Source organism: Chrysemys picta, chromosome 13, assembly GCF_011386835.1.
Source record: "Chrysemys picta bellii isolate R12L10 chromosome 13, ASM1138683v2, whole genome shotgun sequence".
Classification (NCBI taxonomy): Eukaryota; Metazoa; Chordata; order Testudines; family Emydidae; genus Chrysemys; species Chrysemys picta.
The window spans coordinates 6,143,396-6,163,265 of NC_088803.1; the positions used below are offsets into that span (position 1 = coordinate 6,143,396).

Sequence of the window (19,870 nt, forward strand, 5' to 3'; positions counted from 1 at the left end):
CAGGAGAGGAGTTATTTAAGGTAAGTGCCAATGTGGACACAAGAACAAATGGATCTAAACTGGCCATCAACAAGTTTAGACTTGAAATTAGGTGAAGGTTTCTAACTATCAGAGGAGTCAAGTTCTGGAACAGCCTCGCAAGGGGAGCAGTGGGGGCAAAAAACCTAACTGGCTTCAAGACTGAGCTTGATAAGTTTATGGAGGGGACGGTATGATGAGACTGCCTACAATGGCATGTAGGCGATCTGTGACTGCCAGCAGCAAATATCTCCAATGGCTGGTGATGGGACACTAGATGGGGAGGGCTCTGAATTACTACAGACAATTGTTTTCCAGGTTTCTGGCTCCTGGGTGTTGCTCACATGCTCAAGGCCTAACTGGTCACCGTATTTGGGGTTGGGAAGGAATTTCCACCCGGGTCTGACTGGCAGAGACCTGGGGATTATTTACCTTCCTCTGCAGCCTGGGGCATGGGTCACTTGCAGGTTTTATCTAGTGTAAATGGGGGATTCTCTGTAAAGTGAAGTGTTTAAGCCATGATTTGAGGATGTCGGTAACTCAGCCAGAGATGAGGGGTCTATTACAGGAGTGGGTGGGTGAGGTTCTGTGGCCTGCGATGTGCAGGAGGTCAGACTAGATGTTCATGATGGTCCCTTCTGACCTTAAAGTCTATGAATCTCTGAGCAGTGGGTATTGCAGCCAGGGCTGTGCCCGGCGGGGTGGGGGCTGGAGGCAGAAGGTCTTGGCCCACTGTGGAAGCAGGGTGCAGAGCAGAGGTTGGAGGGGAGGGATCTGGGATTGCAGCAGAGCAATGGGTGTGGCACATCCCAAAGGGAGATTGCGTGGGGGACATTTCAGATGTCACAGCATCAGACTCACAACTGGGTCGACGCCTTTTCATTGCTGTCATGTCTCTGTTACAGGTTCCCCAGGGAGCCCGGAGCCCAGAAAAAGAGTCTTGTTTTTCCCCAGGATCTCCCCTTTGGCTCTTTGCATCTGTCTCTCCAAAGGTGGTGTCCCTGCCAGAGTCCCCACAGCAGCTGCCTGGCCTGGTTGAACCTCCCATTGAGTCCCCCTTGGTGTGATCACCAATCGCCCATGGGCAGCTCCCTCCAGCTCCCCTAGGTGGGAAGGATGTTCTTCATGATCCGATTCTCCCTGGGGGTTGGTGTTTCCTTTCTCCTCCCAGCAACAGAACTGCGCAGTTTGTGACAGAAACAGTCACGCCTTTCTAATTGAAATTGAGTTTATTCTCTGTCCTTGGAGAATGAATGTTAATGGAACAGCAAATGCAACAAAAGCAAGAGACAGTGATAAAGGTTAAGAATGGTAGGAACTCTGTGTGTGCGTGTGTGTGTGTGTGTTTGTGTGCGTGTGTGTATGTTCCTCTCACCCCCTTCTAGAGGGGATGGGACCTTCTCCGTGTGCGTGTATGTGTGTCAATTCTTCCCCCTGCTGGAGGAGATGGGACCTTCTGTGTGTGTGTGTGTGTGTGTGTGTCCCTGCTGCCCCCTGCTGGAGGAGATGGGACCCTGTCCGTGTGTGTATGAGGGCAGTTGGATGATCGGCCACAGGGAGAGGCGGCCAGGCTGGGGTGTCTGAGCCCTGAATGTTAAAGGGCCCCTGATTTGGATTTCCATGTTCCCTCCGTGCCCCTCACCGAGTGGCTCCCTGGATGTGCCGGGGCAGCCCCTCGCAGTGCAGGACCCCCTCTGTTCCCAATGCTCTAGTCGCCATCCCCGGTGCTCAGGGCGTTGCAGAGGAGGGGAAGGTCAGGAGTGTGTACACATCGGAGCCCTGGGGAGGAAGAGACAGAGTGAATGGGGCAGCAGGGGAGCCATGGAGGGGAGAGGCACATTCACCGTTCCCTCCAAGGGGGCGCTAATGAGATATCAAACCAGCCCCTCAACCTGATCCTGATCATTAACCATCCCCTTGTGCTTCGCCCCCCACGAGTCACGCTGTGATCCCCGGTGTCCAGCCCTCACCCCTTCTCTTATCCCATTCTGCCCTGCTCTGTCGTGTACGGGATGCTGGATTCTCCTGCGCTGTGTGTCACCCCCTGCTTTGTGGCAGTTCCACAACTGCCGTCAGTTTCTAACATCCCCTTCCACTCCAATCTCTGCCAAAGGGGAGTTAATGAGACACAGAATGGCCTCCCCCACTCATTGATGTTCACTGGGAACTTCCCCCAAACTGGGGATGGAACCCAGGTGTTCTGAGCACATCCCTAAATCAGCGGATCCATCCTGCCTCTGAGCCCCACCTGCAGTGTCTATTGGATACAGGGTTCTCCTTCACTTCCTGTCCCAAAGTGCTGCTCAGTGTGACTATGGTGAGGGTGGAATAGAAGGGAACTGATGGAGCTGTGGAATTTTGCACAGTTATCCCCCATGGTTACAGCCCCAGCAGGAATGGCAGGTTGATGGAGCTAATGTGCATTTCAGCTACTCTCATTTCCCCCCCCAAGCGATTTTCTCTGCAAGGAATTTACAGGCTCAAGGAGGCTCTGGATTGTGGACGTGTTTGAAATTCTGTTGTTAAGAGATCCCTGTTACCTCTTCTGGTAGCTCCACTCTGACACTGCTGGATTTCAATTCCTCATAGCACCTCCTGGAGTCCAGTTCCCCATCGCCTTCCCCGGGCTCAGATCCCCTCAGATATTGCGAAGGCTCCGGAACTAAACCGCAGATAGACAGAGCGTGGTGAGAGAACTGCCTGACCGGGGCCCTGGGGTTCAGATTTCATTGGTTCACTTTAGTTGAACTGACTAAACATAGACCCCCGAAGTTAGGAGACTCTTGAGGTTTTTGAAATCTTTTCCCTCATTCCCTAAACTTAACCCGAACCCAGGACCTTCATAGTAACTCTAGTACTGAAATGTAGTCCCGTCAGCTTTTCTTGTCATTCAACTTAGCAGTTGGCTCTAATTTCTAACCTTATTCTTAGCACTAAATGTAACAGCTGCTCCTTTCCATAGGGAATTTTATCATAACACTTACATTTCAAACTAACCTTAATCCTACAATGAAACATTATCTTTTATCATAATCTTTAAAGCTAACCTTAACCATATGCTGCCATCTATATGTGGCCCTATCATCTGAGTTTAACACTAACCCCTAACCTTTACCCTAACCATAAATTTGAGCTTAGAGGATAAGATTATCTACTGGGGAACAAATATTTAATAGTTGGCTCTTCAGTCTAGCAAGGAAAGGACTAACCTGAGACAGGGGCTGGAAGTGGAAGCTAGACACATTCAGACTGGAAATAAGGCGTACATTTGTCACGGTGAGAGTAACTAACCGTTGGAACAATTTGCCAAGGGGCATAGTGGAGTCTCCATCACTGACAATTTTTAAAACAAGACAGGATGTTTTTCTGAAAGCTCTGCTCTAGGAATTATTTCGGGGAAGTTCTCTGGCCTGTGTTATGCAGGGGGTCAGATTAGATTATCAATGTCTCTTCCAGTCTTGGAATCAATGAATCCATGAATCTAACCTTAAGATCTAAATCTAAATTTAACCCTATAATCCAATATTAACCTTTATCCTAATCATAAAACCTAATCTTAACCCTAACATCTAACCCTAGTCCTAATTCCAGATTTTAATCCTAACCCCTAGCCTTTATTATACCCATAGCCTTTATCCTGTCCATAACCTTTATCCCAACCCTAACCCCTACCCCTAACAAGCCTAATACCTAGTCTTACTCTTAAAGCTGAACACTTGATCTGAACCCAGACCATATCCCTCCCAGCCCTGTAAATCATTGAAAACTATTTTTAGTCATAGCAAATTACCAGAGACCCTCTCTAGAAAGCATACTCCAGGGGTTGGGGAATTGTCCTTTAACTTGGGAGACAAAGGTTCAATTCCTGACTCTGCCATGGACTTCCTGTGGGATCTTGGACCAGTCATGGCCTCGCTCCATGCCTCAGTTTCTCAACTATCAAATGGGGGATAATAGGACCTATTTTTGACTGCATAAAATGTTGCAGAACACTCCTAAGAGACCCCCACTTCCACCTGAATGTGCAGGTTACAACCCATTGACTGGCAATGTATATTCATTGTTATTTACACTGAGGGAATACACGCTCGGTAGGGTGTACAGGTTTTCATTGACCTGCCCCTCAAGTGGTTCTCCTTTCGAGGTACAGAACATCATTTGAAGTCAGTGTTTACATTGGTTCCCCACAGACTCACTACTGAATCTTGGGTGCTGCTCATGGCATTACAATATTATGGTGAACAAGAGAAGGGTCCTTTTATTTTAGCAGGACTATGGGCATTTCTTATTACAGGTGCTTTGCCATTTCCACCACGTGTTCACCCGCTGATGAGCCACCAGTCCTGTGCTGGAGGGAACCCTAGACATTTCAGCAGGTGCTTGCCCGCTCCTTGTGAACTGGGAATATTACAGGGGCTTGGGTAGAGTCTTCTCCCACGCCGATCCCATTCCCTATCCCAGTCTCTCCTTCGCTTGAGCCGGTGAGTGGTCTGGGAGCCCCACAGGGGCAGCTAACTCAGCTCTGATAATGTCACTCAACACCACCCCATGTGGCCAGTTAAGGAACAACTCACCAGGGTGCAGAGAAGGAGACATGCAGATTTTGGCTTAATTTTGGAGTTCAAGGGGGAGTCAAATAACTAGAGCTCTGGGAGTGTCTGATGGCTCTAATTCCCTGATGTACCTCTCTTGTTCCTCCTGCAGTAGCACATGAGGGCAGCCAGAGCCATGCCCGGAACCATGAGGATCCCACATGCCGGCAGCAAGTTTCTAGATTGGGCCCAGGCTGCTTGTGAGAGAAGAGAAAAGGTGACAAGGGACTGGTCAGGAACCAAGAGTAATACTCTATCTATTGGAGCTGGGCAGACACTCTCTGGATAGGGAAACTCACCTGTCGCTGTGATGTTCACGGTCACAGCATGGCTCCTGGGGGATGGGATCCACCTCCCACTCACGTTCTCCTCGTACCCGCAGGTGAATTCCCCGGTGTTGTTGGGACCGGCCCGTGGGATGCTGAGCACAGAGACGTTCATAGAGCCGGTGCTGGGCTCTGTGGTGCTGATCTCAGACCCAGCGTCCCCAGGAACGAGCTCGTCTCCATCCTTGTAGAAGTGGAACCTCCGATCGCTGGCATCACTGGGGGCTATGCAGCTGATGAGCAGCGTGAGCCCTTCGCTCACCACTCCCGATGGGGGATCTACGCTCAGCACTGGCCGGGAAGGTGGATCTGAGAGGAGCCCAATGGGGAGCGGTCAGAAGGGGCTTTGATAGTTAAATTCCCATCTCACCCACCTTCTCTAAAGTCCGACCGGCCCATGGTGGTTTCCTCAACCTTGAGGCCATGCTGACTGAGGGCATCATGACCTGTCATAACTATAAAGGGAAGGGTAACAGCTGTCCTGTGTACAGTACTATAAAATCCCTCCTGGCCAGAGACTCCAAAATCCTTTTCCCTGTAAAGGGTTAAGAAGCTCAGGTAACCTGGCTGGCATCTGACCTAAAGGACCAATAAGGGGACAAGATACTTTCAAATCTTGGGGGCGGGGGGGGAAGGCTTTTGTTTGTGCTCTTTGTTTTGGGTTTTCGTTCGCTCTCGGGACCGAGAGGGACCAGACATCAATCCAGGTTCTCCACATCTTTCTAAACAAGTCTCTCCTATTTCAAACTTGTAAGTAAATAGCCAGGCAAGGCGTGTTAGTTTTCCTTTGTTTTCTCAACTTGTAAATGTACCTTTTACTAGAGTGTTTATCTTTGTTTGCTGTACTTTGAACCTAAGACTAGAGGGGAGTCCTCTGAGCTCTTTAAGTTTGATTACCCTGTAAGGTTAATTTCCATACTGATTTTACAGAGATGATTTTTACCTTTTTCTTTAATTAAAAACCTTCTTTTTAAGAACCTGATTGATTTTTTCCTTGTTTTAAGATCCCAGGGGGGTTGGAACTGTATTCACCAGGAGTTGGTGGGAGGAAGGAGGGGAATGGTTAATTTCTCCTTGTTTTAGATCCAAGGGGGTTGGATCTGTATTCACCAGGAGTTGGTGGGAGGAAGGAGGGGAATGGTTAATTTCTCCTTGTTTTAAGATCCAAGGGGTTTGGATCTGTATTCACCAGGGAATTGGTGAAAGGTTTTTCAAGGCTTCCCAGGGAGGGAATCCAATTGGGATGGTGGCAGCAGACCAGAGCTAAGCTGGTAGTTAAGCTTAGAAGTTTTCATGCAGGCCCCTACATTTGTACCCTAAAGTTCAAAGTGGGGATACAGCCTTGACATGACCCAACGAGGTATCTACAGTCAAAGAGATCAGCAAAAGGGGCATTCTTGTTTTTGGCATGTGTTGGTAGCTGATCATCTGGTCAGGACATATGGGGAAGATGTGTTGTAGGCACTTGGGCACTCATACTGGCTTCATCAGGCAGCAATGTTGCTTGAAGTTAGGCTGCCATGTTGTTGGCAGTTGGGCAGCCATCTTGGACTGCCATATTGATGGCAGATGGGCAGCAACGTTGCTCCCAATCCGACTGGATGAGAGACTTCGGGGAAGATAAGTTAAGAAAAAACTCACAGAATAGGAGAGAAATGCTGCCAGTTTTGATTAGGAAAACTGAGCGACTAGATCAGAAAGTGAATCAACTCAAACACAGCAGCAGAAGGAGAACAAGACCAAGAGAAAATCTGCATCCATGACTGCAAGATGGCCGAATAAAATATCCCTACACCCAAGGGGGAAACGTGTGAGAGTCAGCGCAGAGCTCACCTGTTACATTGATGGAGATGGGGAGGCTCTCCCAGGACTGGATACACCGTCTGGATGGGCATATCCAGTACAGGCAGGTGAAGGACCCAGCATCTCCCAGCCCCGTGATGCTCAGGGTGTGGGTGTCATTGCTTCCACATGAGAGGTTCCTTCCACCAACCCTGGAGAGCTGGAATCTTGTAACTGGATGAGCTCCAGGGGGAGCCATACACTGGAGGGTAACAGCTTCTCCAAGGAGGTACACGGGGCACCGAGGCCTCACAGACAGGGCCGGTGCTGCAGGATGGTCTGAAAAACACAAGGTTCAATGTGAAACGTTGAAAGAAAGCGTCTCATACGCATCCCCTTGCCCTCTCCCTAAGCTCCGGCGAGCCCTCCCGAGTCCCAGTCATAAGCTCCGAGGACAGGACGTTCTATGGGCTATGAGGGATCAGACTAGCCTGACCTTCTGCCTGGAAATCGATGAGTCTGTGAATCACCCAGCGGAAGTTTACAGACTCACTCTGCAAAAACTTCATGTCTCCGGTTACAGTACAGCTGGCCACCCCTGAAAAGGGCTTCCCATGGTGCCGATCCTCTTACGCCAGGGAGAAATGTTTCAGGGGGAGAGAGGGGCCTGGGAGCATCAGAATAATAGAGAGAGAGACTGGAATGGAACCGCACACGGCTGCAGTTGAATTTGTGTGTGTGGCTGTGAGAGATACGGATGCTCAGAGAGCAGCAGCCACGGCATGTTTTAGGCATTTAGAATCTTAGAAATGTCGGGCTGGAAGGGACCCGAGAGGGTATCTAATCCAGCTCCCTGTGCTGAGGCCGGGCCAAGTAAACCTAGACCAGCCCTGACAGGGTTTTGTCCTGCCTGGTCTTGAAAACCTCCAATAATGGAGATTCCACAACCGCCCTTGGAAGTGATTCCAGAGCTCAACTCCCCTTAGAGCTACCAAGTTTGTCCTCATCTAACCTCAGTCTCCCTTGCTGCAGGTGAAGCCCATCACTTCTTGTCCTGCCTTCAGTGCACATGGAGAACAATCGATCCCCATCCTCCATAAATGCCCTTCACATGTCTGAAGGCTGTTATCAGGTCTCCCCTCAGACTTCTTTTCTCAAGAGTAAAACATGCCCAGTTTTTTTCACCTTTCCTCACAGGCTTGTTAAACCTTTGATCCTTTTGTTGCTCTTCTATGCATTCCCTCTATTTGTCCACATCTTTCCTAAAGTGTGGGGCCCAGATGTGGACACAGTTCTCCAGCTGGGGCCTCACCAGTGCTGGATAGAATGGGACAATGACCTCCCGTGTCTCACCCACAACATGCCTGTTCATACACTTCAGAATCATATTAGCCTTTTGTGAAGCTGCATCACATTAATGACTCATATTCAATGGTTTATCCACTATCACCCCCTGATCCTTCTCACCAGTGCTTACACCTAGCCAGTTATTCTCCAGTTTATAGTTGCACATTTGATTTTTCCTTCCTAAGTGAAGTACTTTGCACTTGTCTTCATTGACTTTCATCTTGTTGAATTTGGACCAATTCTCCAATTTTAAACCTGCCCTCCAAAGTGCTTCCAACCCCTCCCAGCTCGGTGTCATCTACATGTTTTATAAGCATAGTCTTTACTCTGTTATTGAAGTCATTAATGAAAATATTGAATGGTACCGGACCCAGGACCCACCCTGTGGGACCCCACTAGATACACCCTCCCAGTCTGACAGCAAACCATCGATTCCCACTCTCTGACTAGGCTCTTTCAACCAGTTGTGCAACCAGCTTCTAGTAATTTCATCTAGACCACATTTCCTGAGTTAGCGTCTGAGAATGCCATGTGGCACTGTGTCAAAAGCCTGACTCAGATCAAGGCTTATCACGTCTCCAGTTTCCCCTCTATGCCCTAGGTCACTAGCCCTATGAAAGGAGGAAATGAAGTTGGTTTGGCACGATTTGTTCTTGCTGGTTCTTTCTCATCACCCTATTATGCTCCAGGTGCTGACAAAGTGATTGTTTAATGATTTGCTCCAGTATCTTTCTAGGTATTGAAGCTGGGCCGGCTGGTCTATAATTCCCCGGATCTCCTTGTTCCCCCTTTTATCAACAGGGACTATTTAGCTCTCTACAACGCTGTAGATCTGCAGAACCGTGCGTGTACCAGCTCTGTTTGTGTGGCAGTGAAACGCGGGCACCGAGGAAGGCGAAGAGCAGAGGATGCTGGGTTTGAGTCTCACCATCTTCCTCCGCTGGATGGAAAACCGACAGATTCTGATGCCGTGTTTACCAAGGAATTGCCACTGCACAGCTGGCGATCACACGGTTGCCAAAAGCTTTGGCAGCCTAATGGAATCACCAGTGATGGACACAGGAACTCCCCGTCACTGACATCGGCACGGCGCTGTCTGTCTGGGCAGGACGTCTCGCCCAATTCCCTACATCAGTACCTGCAGCTGTACACCCTACTGGTCCCCATGTCCCCCACCAGTTCCATCCCGGCAGCCCTCATGCGGCATGGGGTCCCCTTCCCAGATCCTCTCCCTGCTTTGGGTGGGGAATCTGTACCCTGACACTGCGGGGAGCTGAACGGGTGAGGGTGATGTGTAGACAGGGTAGGAGGATTCAGGGAGACGTGGGGGGCTGGCAAGGGAGCTGGACAATGCTGGGTGGAGGAGATGGTTCTTGCTTGGGTGGGGGGGTCTGGAGTAGAGACAGGGGGTTAGTGCAGTGGGGGAGTCCCCCATGGAGTGGAGCAGCAGGGAATAGGTGGTAGCAAGACCCCAGCATAGGAACATACAGCAGACTCTCCTCCCATCTGCCGGGCCAGGTCTCCCATCTGCTGGCTCTAGGCACCAGCAAACCAAGCACGTGCTTGGGGCGGCACAATTTCAGGGGCGGCATTCCGCATTCCAGGAGGTTTTATTTATTTATTTTTTGCTTGGGGTGGCAAAAAACCTAGAGCCGGCCCTGCCAAGACTGAGCTCCCCATCTATGAAATATCGTGTGATAAACCACCGGTAAATTACGCTCCCCGGTAACCCAGTGGGAACAGCCCCCCCATGCATTGATAGCCCACTGGGGGTGGCATCCCCTCCCCTGACACCTGCTGGGCAGAATATCATCACAGCCGGGGAACTCGGCTTCCCAGCCTGTGCCCACCTCGCAGAAAAGGAAACTGCTCTCCTCCTCCCCACTCAATCTTCAATAACCTGCCCATAGAGCTGCAGCCCCAGAGCAGGTGTTCACGGTACCATAGACAGAGACGGAAACGGGGTTACTCCTCCAGGATTGCCTCTGTCTGTTGGATAGCCATACCCAGTACGCACAGGTGTACGACCCGGAGTCCTGCACCCCGAGCTGTGCCAGAGGGAAGCTGTGAACCCGCTGCCCGTGGCTGTCCATGTTGGGCTGTGCCGCCCCGTCCTTCCACAGCTGGAATTTCACCACCTGGTCCCCTCCGGGCACGGAGCAGGTGAGGTTCAGGGATTCCCCGGGGAGGTAGCCGGGCCTGTGGGGGTTTGCAGACAGTTCTGGGGCCCGGGGAGCCACGTCTGGAAACGCTGTGGACATGGGACAGAAGGAAAGCCAAGGAGATGGTGGTTACGGGACCTCTCCATTTGAGTTGCTCCATCCCAGCCATCTGTGAGCGGCCCCCACAAAGCTCCGAGCGCTGCTGTTGGGTCCGAATCCCCCGTGCCATGGCGAGGACACAGGAGCGGAGCTCCCAGCACGGCCCCCAGGTGCGACTGCAGTTTTTCTTTCATAGGCTGATCCCATCGGCCCACCCCATGTGTGATCCACGCTGGTCCTCCCAGCCCCACCAGCATGGGAGGTGGGTCTCACAGGCCAGGGGAGGCTAAGGCTCACCAAACAGCCAGGTGTAGCCCTGCCCACGCTCCACCCCAAGACTCCCTCATGGTTCCCTGCTCTTCCCCTGTGGCCCCAGTCCAGGCCGGGACTTTGGGTGAGTGGGGCAGGGCTCCTCTGGCCATGGAAGGCAGGGGGCCTGCGGCTCTGGCTGGGAAGGGAGTGGAAGGGGTGGGCTGATGTGACGAACTGGGACTGTTCTTGCTGGGGTGTGTGAATGCTGACAGGGGAGTGTGACTAGGATGGTCTGCATCGGGGGATGGGAGCCGGCCCAAGGGAACATACCTGAGCTTGTAACATGAGAACCCAGGAGGGGGTTGGAGGTCAGATGACTCCGGGGCCCGGGAAACTGAACAAAGGCTGTGGGAGGGGTCGCTGAAGGCAGAGTGCTGGAAGCAGGCTGGAAGGAGGCTGGAGAGATGGCTGGGAGGCAGAGATGGCTCTGACCCCCCAAGGGGGTGGGCTGGCATGCCCTGGGACCCCAAGCTGGACCTAACTGAGGGGGGCCCTGTTGTCTGTGCCTGCAAGACCTGTCTTGGACTGTATTCCTGTCATCCAAATAAACCTTCTGCTTTACTGGCTGGCTGAGAGTCATGGTGAATCGCAGGAAGCCGGGGGTGCAGGGCCCTGAGTTCCCCAATACTCCGTGACAACTGGTGGCAGCGGTGGGATCTACTGCACCCCGTGGACGGCGCTTCCTGCAGTAAGTGACTGGGGAGCAGTAAAACGAAGGGGGATGGACGGGAACCAGGCCTGCTGAAGAGTGGGAGAGAGACGGTTATTACCCCTGGGAGTGTGTGACCAGCGAGAAGGACTTTTGCAGTAACAGGGTCCCCCGGGGGGATCGCAGCGAGTGGTCCCAGGGGCGGAGGAGTCTGCAGCTCGACCCTGGCGGAGAGGCGGTGACCTCGAGAAGGGCTGGCACACTAGGGGGCCCCCTGGGAACTGTGGGGAGCTGTGAGCACACAGGCCGGTGAGTGGCCAGCAGGAAGATGTATGCCAAGCGGCTTAAGAGCGACCTGGTGGAGCTGTGCAAGCAGAGGCGGCTGCGCATTGGGAGGCTCACCAAAGAACAGCTCATTGCCCAGCTGGAGGCGGAAGATCGCGCGAATGAACTGATCCCTGTGTCTCAGGGAAGCAGCCTGGAAAATGCAGCGCAGGCACCAGTGTCTGTCCCAGCTGGGAGTGGTCAGCCCGCTGCTGAGGGCTTCCCGAGACCCCTCCTTCCTATGCCTAGGGGAAGGGTGGGGAGGAGCCCAGCAAATACCGAAGGCGCCGTGACCCCCCCGGCCAGCAGGGGGTCCCCCCGGCGAAGCTCGCCGGCCAGCAGAGGATCCTCCCGGCGACGTTCGGCATCCGGGGAGCGGAATTGGCTGGAATGGGAGAAAGAGCTAAAACTGAGGGAGCTGGAGGATCGTGAACAACAGAGACAGCATGAACGGGAGGAGAATGAGAGACAGCATCAGCGTGAACGGGAGGAGAAAGAGAGACAGCATCAGCGTGAAGAGAGACAGAGACAGCATGAACGGGAGGAGAATGAGAGACAGCATCAGCGTGAACGGGAGGAGAAAGAGAGACAGAGACAGGAGAATGAGAGACAGCGTCAGCATGACCTGGAACTGGCGAGATTGAAGGGCAGCGAACCCCCGGCTGCGGTGAGTGAGGGGGGACCCAGGACTGCACGGGGCTTTGATAAGTGCATCATGGCCCCATACAAGGAGGGGGAGGACATGGATGACTTCCTGGAGGCCTTTGAGACGGCCTGCGAGCTGCACCGGGTGGATCCCGCGGACAGACTCCGGGTCCTTACCCCCTTACTGGACCCCAAATCCGTGGCATTGTACCGCCAACTGGGAGAGGCAGAGAAAGGGGACTACGAACTATTCAAAAAGGCCCTGCTACGAGAGTTTGGGCTGACTCCTGAGATGTACCGGGAAAGGTTCCGGAGTCAGGATAAAACCCCTGAGATCTCATATCTGCAACTAGCCGCCCGCATGGAAAGATACGCCAGCAAGTGGGCTGGTGGGGCCCAGACGAAGGAGGACCTGATTAAACTGCTGGTACTGGAGCAACTGTATGAGCGGTGCCCATCCGACCTGAGGCTGTGGTTGGTGGACAGAAAGCCAGAGAACCCGCGACACGCCGGGCAGCTGGCTGATGAGTTTGTAAAGAGCCGGTCAGGGGGTGGCAGGGAGGAGCCCCAAAGGAACAGGCCCGCCGCGATGCAGAGAGAGAGTCACCCTGGGACCTCCCAAAGGGGGAATATGGGGAATCCCCTCCCACGGGGAATGCCCAGCGTCAGGGACAACCGACCGGCTCGAGGGGACCCACGGGACCTGAGCTGCTATTACTGCGGCCGAAGAGGCCACGTTCGGGCCCAGTGCCCCAAGCTCAAGGACAGACTGAGCAGACCGAACCCGCACCGGGTTAACTTGGTAGAGGCCCAGACGGACGAGGGGCAGGCTTCTAACGCAAGAGGGGCTGGCAGCTTATCAACTGCTCAAGAGAGAGAAGGGCCCCAGGCCAGCTTCTCTGGGGGGCCAGATGCTCCGGATTCAAAGTTCTCCGTTTACAGGGTTGGCGCGGGGCTGTCCCTGCGGAGCGAGTGCCTTGTTCCCCTGGAGGTGGATGGGAAGAAAGTTTATGGATACTGGGACACGGGCGCAGAGGTGACACTGGCCCGGCCCGAGGTGGTGGCCCCAGATCGGGTGGTGCCCAACACCTTCCTGACCCTGACCGGGGTGGGCGGGACCCCATTCAAGGTTCCCGTAGCGAGGGTACACCTGAAATGGGGGGCCAAGGAGGGCCCCAAGGACGTGGGAGTGCACCACCATTTGCCCACTGAGGTGTTGATGGGGGGGGACCTAGAGGACTGGCCAAGCAGCCCCCAGACCGCCTTAGTTGTGACCCGCAGTCAGAGCCGGCGAGGGGCACTGCGCCCTGGCCTTGGGGGGGGTGCCTTGCCTGAGGCGCAGGACCCTAACCTGGTGGGGAGGGAACGCCCAGGGACACGGCGCAGGGAGGCTGCAGCTTCGGACCCAGCGGGCGAGAAAGAGCAGGTGGCCATCCCTGTCCCAGCTGCTGAGTTCCAGGCCGAGTTACAGAGAGATCCCTCCTTGCGGAAGATAAGGGACCTGGCCGACCTCAATGCGGTACAGACCATGGGACGAGGTGGCCGGAAAAGGTTCCTGTGGGAGAAGGGGTTCCTGTACCGAGAATGGGCTCCCCCAGGGAAAATGGAGTCAGGGGGGATCAGGAGGCAGCTGGTGGTACCCCAGAAGTATCGCCGCCAGCTGCTGTGCCGGGCCCATGACATTCCCCTCTCAGGGCACCAGGGAACCTGGCGTACCCAGCAGAGGCTGCTACGGAGCTTTTACTGGCCTGGGGTCTTTGTTACTGTCCGACAGTACTGCGGATCCTGTGACCCCTGTCAGAGGGGGAGGAAGGCCTGGGACAAGGGGAAAAGAGCTTTAGGACCCTTGCCCAGCATAAAGGATCCTGTCCAGAGGGTGGCCAAGGTTAAAAGGGCGGCTCTAAACCAAGAGAGCCCAAAGCACAGACCTCCAGACTGGAGCGCTGGGAGAAGACCACAGCCCAGTTGGAACCCCAGAGGTATGGGGGTGGGGAAAGGGCACAGGCCGCATAAACCTTCCCACATGCGAACTGCGAGTGCCATCAAGCACCCCCGACCTAAGGGGGGGCGTGGAACGGAAGGGGCCTGGTGTAATTCTCACCAAGGAACTGGAGGGATGCGGGGGCATCCATGGGAACGGGGGTAGGTTCGAACTTCCCCGGGTCACTGGCTAAAGTGACCCTGCTCAGTTCGGTCTCGAAGGGGGGAGAGATGTGACGAACTGGGACTGTTCTTGCTGGGGTGTGTGAATGCTGACAGGGGAGTGTGACTAGGATGGTCTGCATCGGGGGATGGGAGCCGGCCCAAGGGAACATACCTGAGCTTGTAACATGAGAACCCAGGAGGGGGTTGGAGGTCAGATGACTCCGGGGCCCGGGAAACTGAACAAAGGCTGTGGGAGGGGTCGCTGAAGGCAGAGTGCTGGAAGCAGGCTGGAAGGAGGCTGGAGAGATGGCTGGGAGGCAGAGATGGCTCTGACCCCCCAAGGGGGTGGGCTGGCATGCCCTGGGACCCCAAGCTGGACCTAACTGAGGGGGGCCCTGTTGTCTGTGCCTGCAAGACCTGTCTTGGACTGTATTCCTGTCATCCAAATAAACCTTCTGCTTTACTGGCTGGCTGAGAGTCATGGTGAATCGCAGGAAGCCGGGGGTGCAGGGCCCTGAGTTCCCCAATACTCCGTGACAGCTGAGGACTAGCCTCCCCCAACAGGTGGTTCATGTGATGCTCATGTGCACCAGCTCCCTTTCCCTCTCCTGAGCTGTGTGGCTCACAGGGCCCGTTGGAGGCAGTGTCTGTGCTGAACTGCAGCTGCCGGGTGAGAGAGAAAGGTGAGAAGTGCTGCCGGATATGAGCAGGGGGATGGGTTTCCTCCACGACTGGCGGGTTTTGCAGCCTGGTTTTCAATTGCTGCTTGAAGGTATTGGCTCTGCAGCGCCTGGCGGCTCTGTGGGCAGCTCAGGCATGTGCCCCCCAAATGGTCCCGCAAAATGTGCCATCCCCTGCACTGAAGGGACACTCGTTGGCTGAGAGGAGAGTCCAGGTTCCATGGCCTGTTCCTCTCCCGTATCCCCTGCTCCCTGGACAGCTACGGACATGGCTTGGCCCTGTCTGGATGGATCCATCTGCCCAGCTCGGCGGGCCCAGCACGTCCAGCTGTACGACCCAGCGTGCAGCACCCTGGGGCTGGGCAGATGGTCGTGCTGAGTGCATTGGCCTAGGGCTGCTGGCAGGCGCTGTGTGGCCGAGGGTCAGAGATCCTCCAGTGCAGGGGGGGGGCCCTGTGGGGTCGCAGTCAGTGACGGGGCTGGGGGCTGGCATCTGTAATCACAGAGGGTTTTATACGACAGCCAGTGCTAGCGTCTGGCCCAGGTTAGACCCAGGAGGGGACCCCCAGACCTGTAGCTCAGTCAGCCCATCTCACTGGCAAATCCCCCCCCCTCGCTCCCTCTGCCCCGTGTCTCCAAACAGCTGTGGCCAGGGGAGATCGTGGTGGGGAAGCCGAGGCACTGCAGCTCAAAGGAGAGACTGACGCTGTGAAGGGGGCTTCTTGGAACCCCCCCAAACCCTTCCCTACACAATGCCAAGCCCTCGGTTGGGCCCATCAGTGCAGGGAGCTGTCAGTGACCGTGGCGAGCCCCTGTCTCGCTGGGAACCGAGACCCTGCAAACTCATCTCACCAAACAGGCCTCAGGCAGGGATGCTCTCCAGTCCCGTCCAACGGAGACTGGGTCCGAGCTGCCATCTGTGAGATTGCAGGGAAATGCAACAGGCCTACCTCTGTGTCACACTTCCAACCCCCGCTGCGTGATCAGAGTGGCAGCTCCCCCCACTCCGAGACCCTCCCCCACCCCGGAGGTGGCATCTCAGGGTGGCAGGAGAAACGGTTACCTGCAGGTGAGACCAGCCGTGGGACAGTCGGGAGACAGGCTGTGCAGGAGAGTAGAACAGGTCAGAGCCCCCGGAGAGCGGACATGGGAATGGAAGAGGAAGGGAGATCGTTAAGGGGGGATGACATTACGGGGGGCTAGTGTGGGGGAGGGAAGAACTCTGGAGGTGGGGTACAGCCGATTTGGGAGGAAGGACAAACGACCCTCATGAGCCAGGGTCACCCTGGCCAGGAATCTCAAGTGACGCTGCTGCTGGATTCCAGAGGAGACATCTCACCCGTGGGGAGGGGAGAGGCCTGGGGGGGGGGACCCCCAATGATCCCCACCCACTGGCATTTTCAAACCCGCAGTGGGATGAGAGGGGAGGGCACCCCACACCCAACACACCTCTCCAGCAAGGGCCTCTTAACAAGGACAGGAGACGTCGCTCCCGGCTGGGGACAGCTAGGGTGACCAGGCGTCCCGACGGGACCGTCCCGATAGTAGGGGGCTTTGTCTTATATAGAGAACTATACTGCGCACCCTGAAAAAAAGTGTCACAATTTTCCACACTCTATAGCTGGTCTCCCTACGGACACGAGCCACGGGTGAAGCTGAAGAGGGGATGTGTGATGTGGTGTACAAACCCCATGCTGGGCCACAAGCGGTTAAGGGATTATTTGGGGCTCAGACAGCCCCTCCCCTGTGCCCTACCACACCTACAGCAAATGGTCCATCTGCTGGAGGCATTACAAGACAGGCAATGAGTTGATTTGGGGGGCAGAGATGCAGGTGAATAGACCTGCAGACCCCGGCTCCAGTAGAGCAGAGAAGAGGGAAGCCTAAGGCTCTGACACAGCTGCCCAAAGGATCCCACCCTGAGGTATGGGAGGACACCCCCCCACCTCCCAGAGACAACCAGAGAGGGAAGTATCCCTGTCCCCCCCACCTGTGAAGCTTGGACATTGGTCAACCCCTCTTACTTATTTGGTTTGGAATTCCCCACCATGGGAAAGCCTTGGAAGAAACGAACCCATTTGGGGATGAGATGAATTGGCCCAGGGAGGACAGACTTAAGCAGCCTTGGCTGCCAGCCAAAGGCCCCTGGGTTGGAGCCCCCTGGTGGGCGGGGCTCCCCTTCCCACACCTCCCCTTGGCAGTTAGGGGTTCTGGCTGTGACCAATAGGCCACTCTCCCGAATCGAGTGAGGACCATTATCTGGTGAGAGCTCCTGGGAGGGGATGGGGGTGGGGGGATCTCTGGATAGATCGACAGAGGGATGCGGGCCAAAGGAGGCCACTTACCCAGCAGAGGCAGAAGGAGCATTAGCGCCATGCGGAGCCAGTCGCTCTAGGGTGGGAGCTCAGTTCTTAGCTAAGCCAGTGGCCCCGTCTCTGCTGCTCTCCGAAAAGTGACAAACAGGAAATGCAGTGACAGCCCACAGTCATTCCCCCCACAAGGTACACAGCCCCCTTAGCTGCTTGGCGTTCAGCAGCAGCTCTGTCTTCACAAGAAACAAGGCGGCAAGGGGAGCCGGCTGCAGCTGGACTTTGGGGTCAGCTCCTGGACATCCCTTGCAACTGGAATCCCAAGCAGGGGTGCCAAGAAGTCCCTCTTTGTTCTAACCCAATAGACCCTACTCCCCTCCCAGAGCTAGGGATAGAACCCAGGAGTCCTGAGTCCCAGCCCCCCCTGCTCTCTAAGTACTGGACCCCACTCCCCTCCCAGAGCTGGGAATATAACCCAGGAGTCCTGGCTCTCAGGTCCCCTGCTCAAGCCAGTAGACTTCCCTCCCTGAACTAGGATAGAACCGAGGGGTTATGACTCCCTACCCTGCCGTGCTCTACCCCACCCCATCAGACCCCACTCCACCCCAGTCCCTTCCCAGATATGGGGACAGAATTCAGGAGTCCTGGCTCCCACCCCCCGCCCTTACATTCAGAGTATGCCAGGAAGAAATTTGTGGCCGTTAGAGGATTCTGCAGGGAAGGTAAGGTTGCGGGAATGGGGCATTATGCGAGTTCTTCTCAGTGGGGGGTGGGACAGGGACGGGGACGGGGTGGTCACAGAGGCCATGATCAGGAGAGGATTTTGCTGTACACCACAGCCTCCGAGATGTACTTTCCTCCTCTCTGCTGGGAACCTAGAGGGGGAATATCTCCTCAGCTGTGGTTCCCATCTTTAACCGCTAGGTGGCAACCGCACAGTTACCCACAAGGAAGCCAGAGTGTGGCAGTCAGAAATTCCCCCCTTAAAGGGGAAGTGCACCAGAGACCCCACTCCAGATCCCATGTCTCCCAGCAGGGGGGTATGTGTCTACATCACCTGTGGGGGCACCTGGGAGTGTTACTCACCTGTGCTGGCCCTGAAGGGTCTGTTGACGTACACAGGTCTGAAAGAGAGAGAACCAAACATCAGTGGTGGCGCAGGGTCTGCTGGGAAGGGTTGGAGTTCTGATCCCAGGGCAGGAAGATTTAGGGTCCTCGGGGGAATGGCACTGGGGATAGAGTAGATGGGTGCGATGGTTGGGTGAAGGTTACTATAGCTTTTGTTTTTTGCAGTCATCCATTCCCTTTCATTCATCTTTCTTTCTCATTCATCTCTTTGCAAACTTGGACATTCATTCCCCTTCCTTCCTTTCTTTATTCTTTCTCTCTCTCAATCATCTTCTCTTTTACTTTCATTCATTCTTTCTTATTATTACTTTTCTGTTCTCTTTGGTTCCCTCTTTCACCCACCACTTCCTTCTCTGTCTCCCAGTCATCTCTTCTACTTCCTTCCTTCATTGATTCATGCACTCCTTTAGTCTCCTTCTTTCATTCTGTCTCCCATTCATCCTCTCTTTCATTCCTCTCCTCTCAAACTCATTAATTCATTCATTCCATGTTCTCTCTTTCATTTGTAGATTTGGGAGCAGTCGGGGGGCAGTCGTTACTCACATATATTGACCCCAGAGATGTCGGTTGACCTGCAAAGGGAGAAGCGGAGGGTCAGTGGTGGGGCGGGAGGCTGCTGGGGCCCCCTGTGCTCTATGGGGGTGGGGACAGGTCAGCCCATATGATTCCTAATACCCCACACTGCTGCAAAGGATTCTGGGTCGCCACTTTCTCTTCTCTCCTCTTTTCCTAGCTGATCATCCTCTTTGTCCTCCTCCATCTCCTTCATTCTTTCTCCTTCCTCCCTCCCCCTTTTCCTCCTCTCCTCCTTTTTCTATTTATTCCCTTTCCTCCATTGATTTCTCCTGTCTTTGCTCCATTCCCTTTGCTCGTTCTCTCTGGACGTGCTCCAGTTCCCTTCTTCATTCTCTTTTCCTTACCCTCCCTACTGATTTCCCCTCCCCCAACCTCCCTCCTGTTCTGTGCACTATTTGACCCCCTTCCACCCAGCCTGGTCTCCCTGCCCCGCATCTTCCCCTGACATCCACACTGGTCTCCCCCACCCTCCAAACAATCCCTGTTCCCCCTCATGTTCCCCATTGAGATCAACCCCATGGAGTATGTAGCCATCCAATGCCCCACATGGCCCCCAGCCCTCTCTTATCATTCAGTGTCCCAGCCACAGAAATCCCCCTCTTTATTTTCCATGGGCCAAGTACCCCCATAGATTGACTCCCCCGGTCACCTGGATCCATTGACTGGAGCCCCTATCACTTGAGTTCAATGCCCAGCCCCCATCCAGGCTGTACGACCTGCTATGTGCTGGTGTTGCCCCTAGAGGGTGTGAGCAAACTAGACTGGGGGTGGGGGGT

At 54.6% G+C, this 19,870-nt stretch overlaps 1 protein-coding gene across 1 annotated transcript; it reads right to left on the reverse strand.

Annotated features, from left to right (window-relative positions):
• Positions 1-1,228: 1,228 nt before the first annotated feature.
• On the reverse strand, positions 1,229-19,264 carry LOC103306609 (immunoglobulin superfamily member 1-like). Its single transcript, XM_065565374.1, has 10 exons — positions 19,062-19,264; positions 18,477-18,514; positions 17,427-17,519; positions 16,145-16,183; positions 10,008-10,316; positions 6,770-7,057; positions 4,910-5,245; positions 4,703-4,804; positions 2,559-2,680; positions 1,229-1,797 (listed from the first exon to the last, which is right to left on the reverse strand). The coding sequence occupies exons 3-10, from the start codon at positions 17,455-17,457 to the stop codon at positions 1,747-1,749; spliced, it is 1,278 nt and encodes a 425-aa protein (XP_065421446.1). The 5' UTR covers positions 17,458-17,519; positions 18,477-18,514; positions 19,062-19,264; the 3' UTR covers positions 1,229-1,746.
• Positions 19,265-19,870: the final 606 nt, after the last annotated feature.

Coding starts and splice junctions, on each gene's coding strand:
- LOC103306609 (XM_065565374.1), bottom strand. CDS start 17,457: ATGGCGCTAATGCTCCTTCTGCCTCTGCTGG. Junction 5,246..6,769: donor CATCTCCATCAATGTAACAG/GTGAGCTCTGCG, acceptor GGCTCCTCTCAG/ATCCACCTTCCCGGCCAGTG. Junction 1,798..2,558: donor GAGTGGAGCTACCAGAAGAG/GTAACAGGGATC, acceptor CTTCCTCCCCAG/GGCTCCGATGTGTACACACT.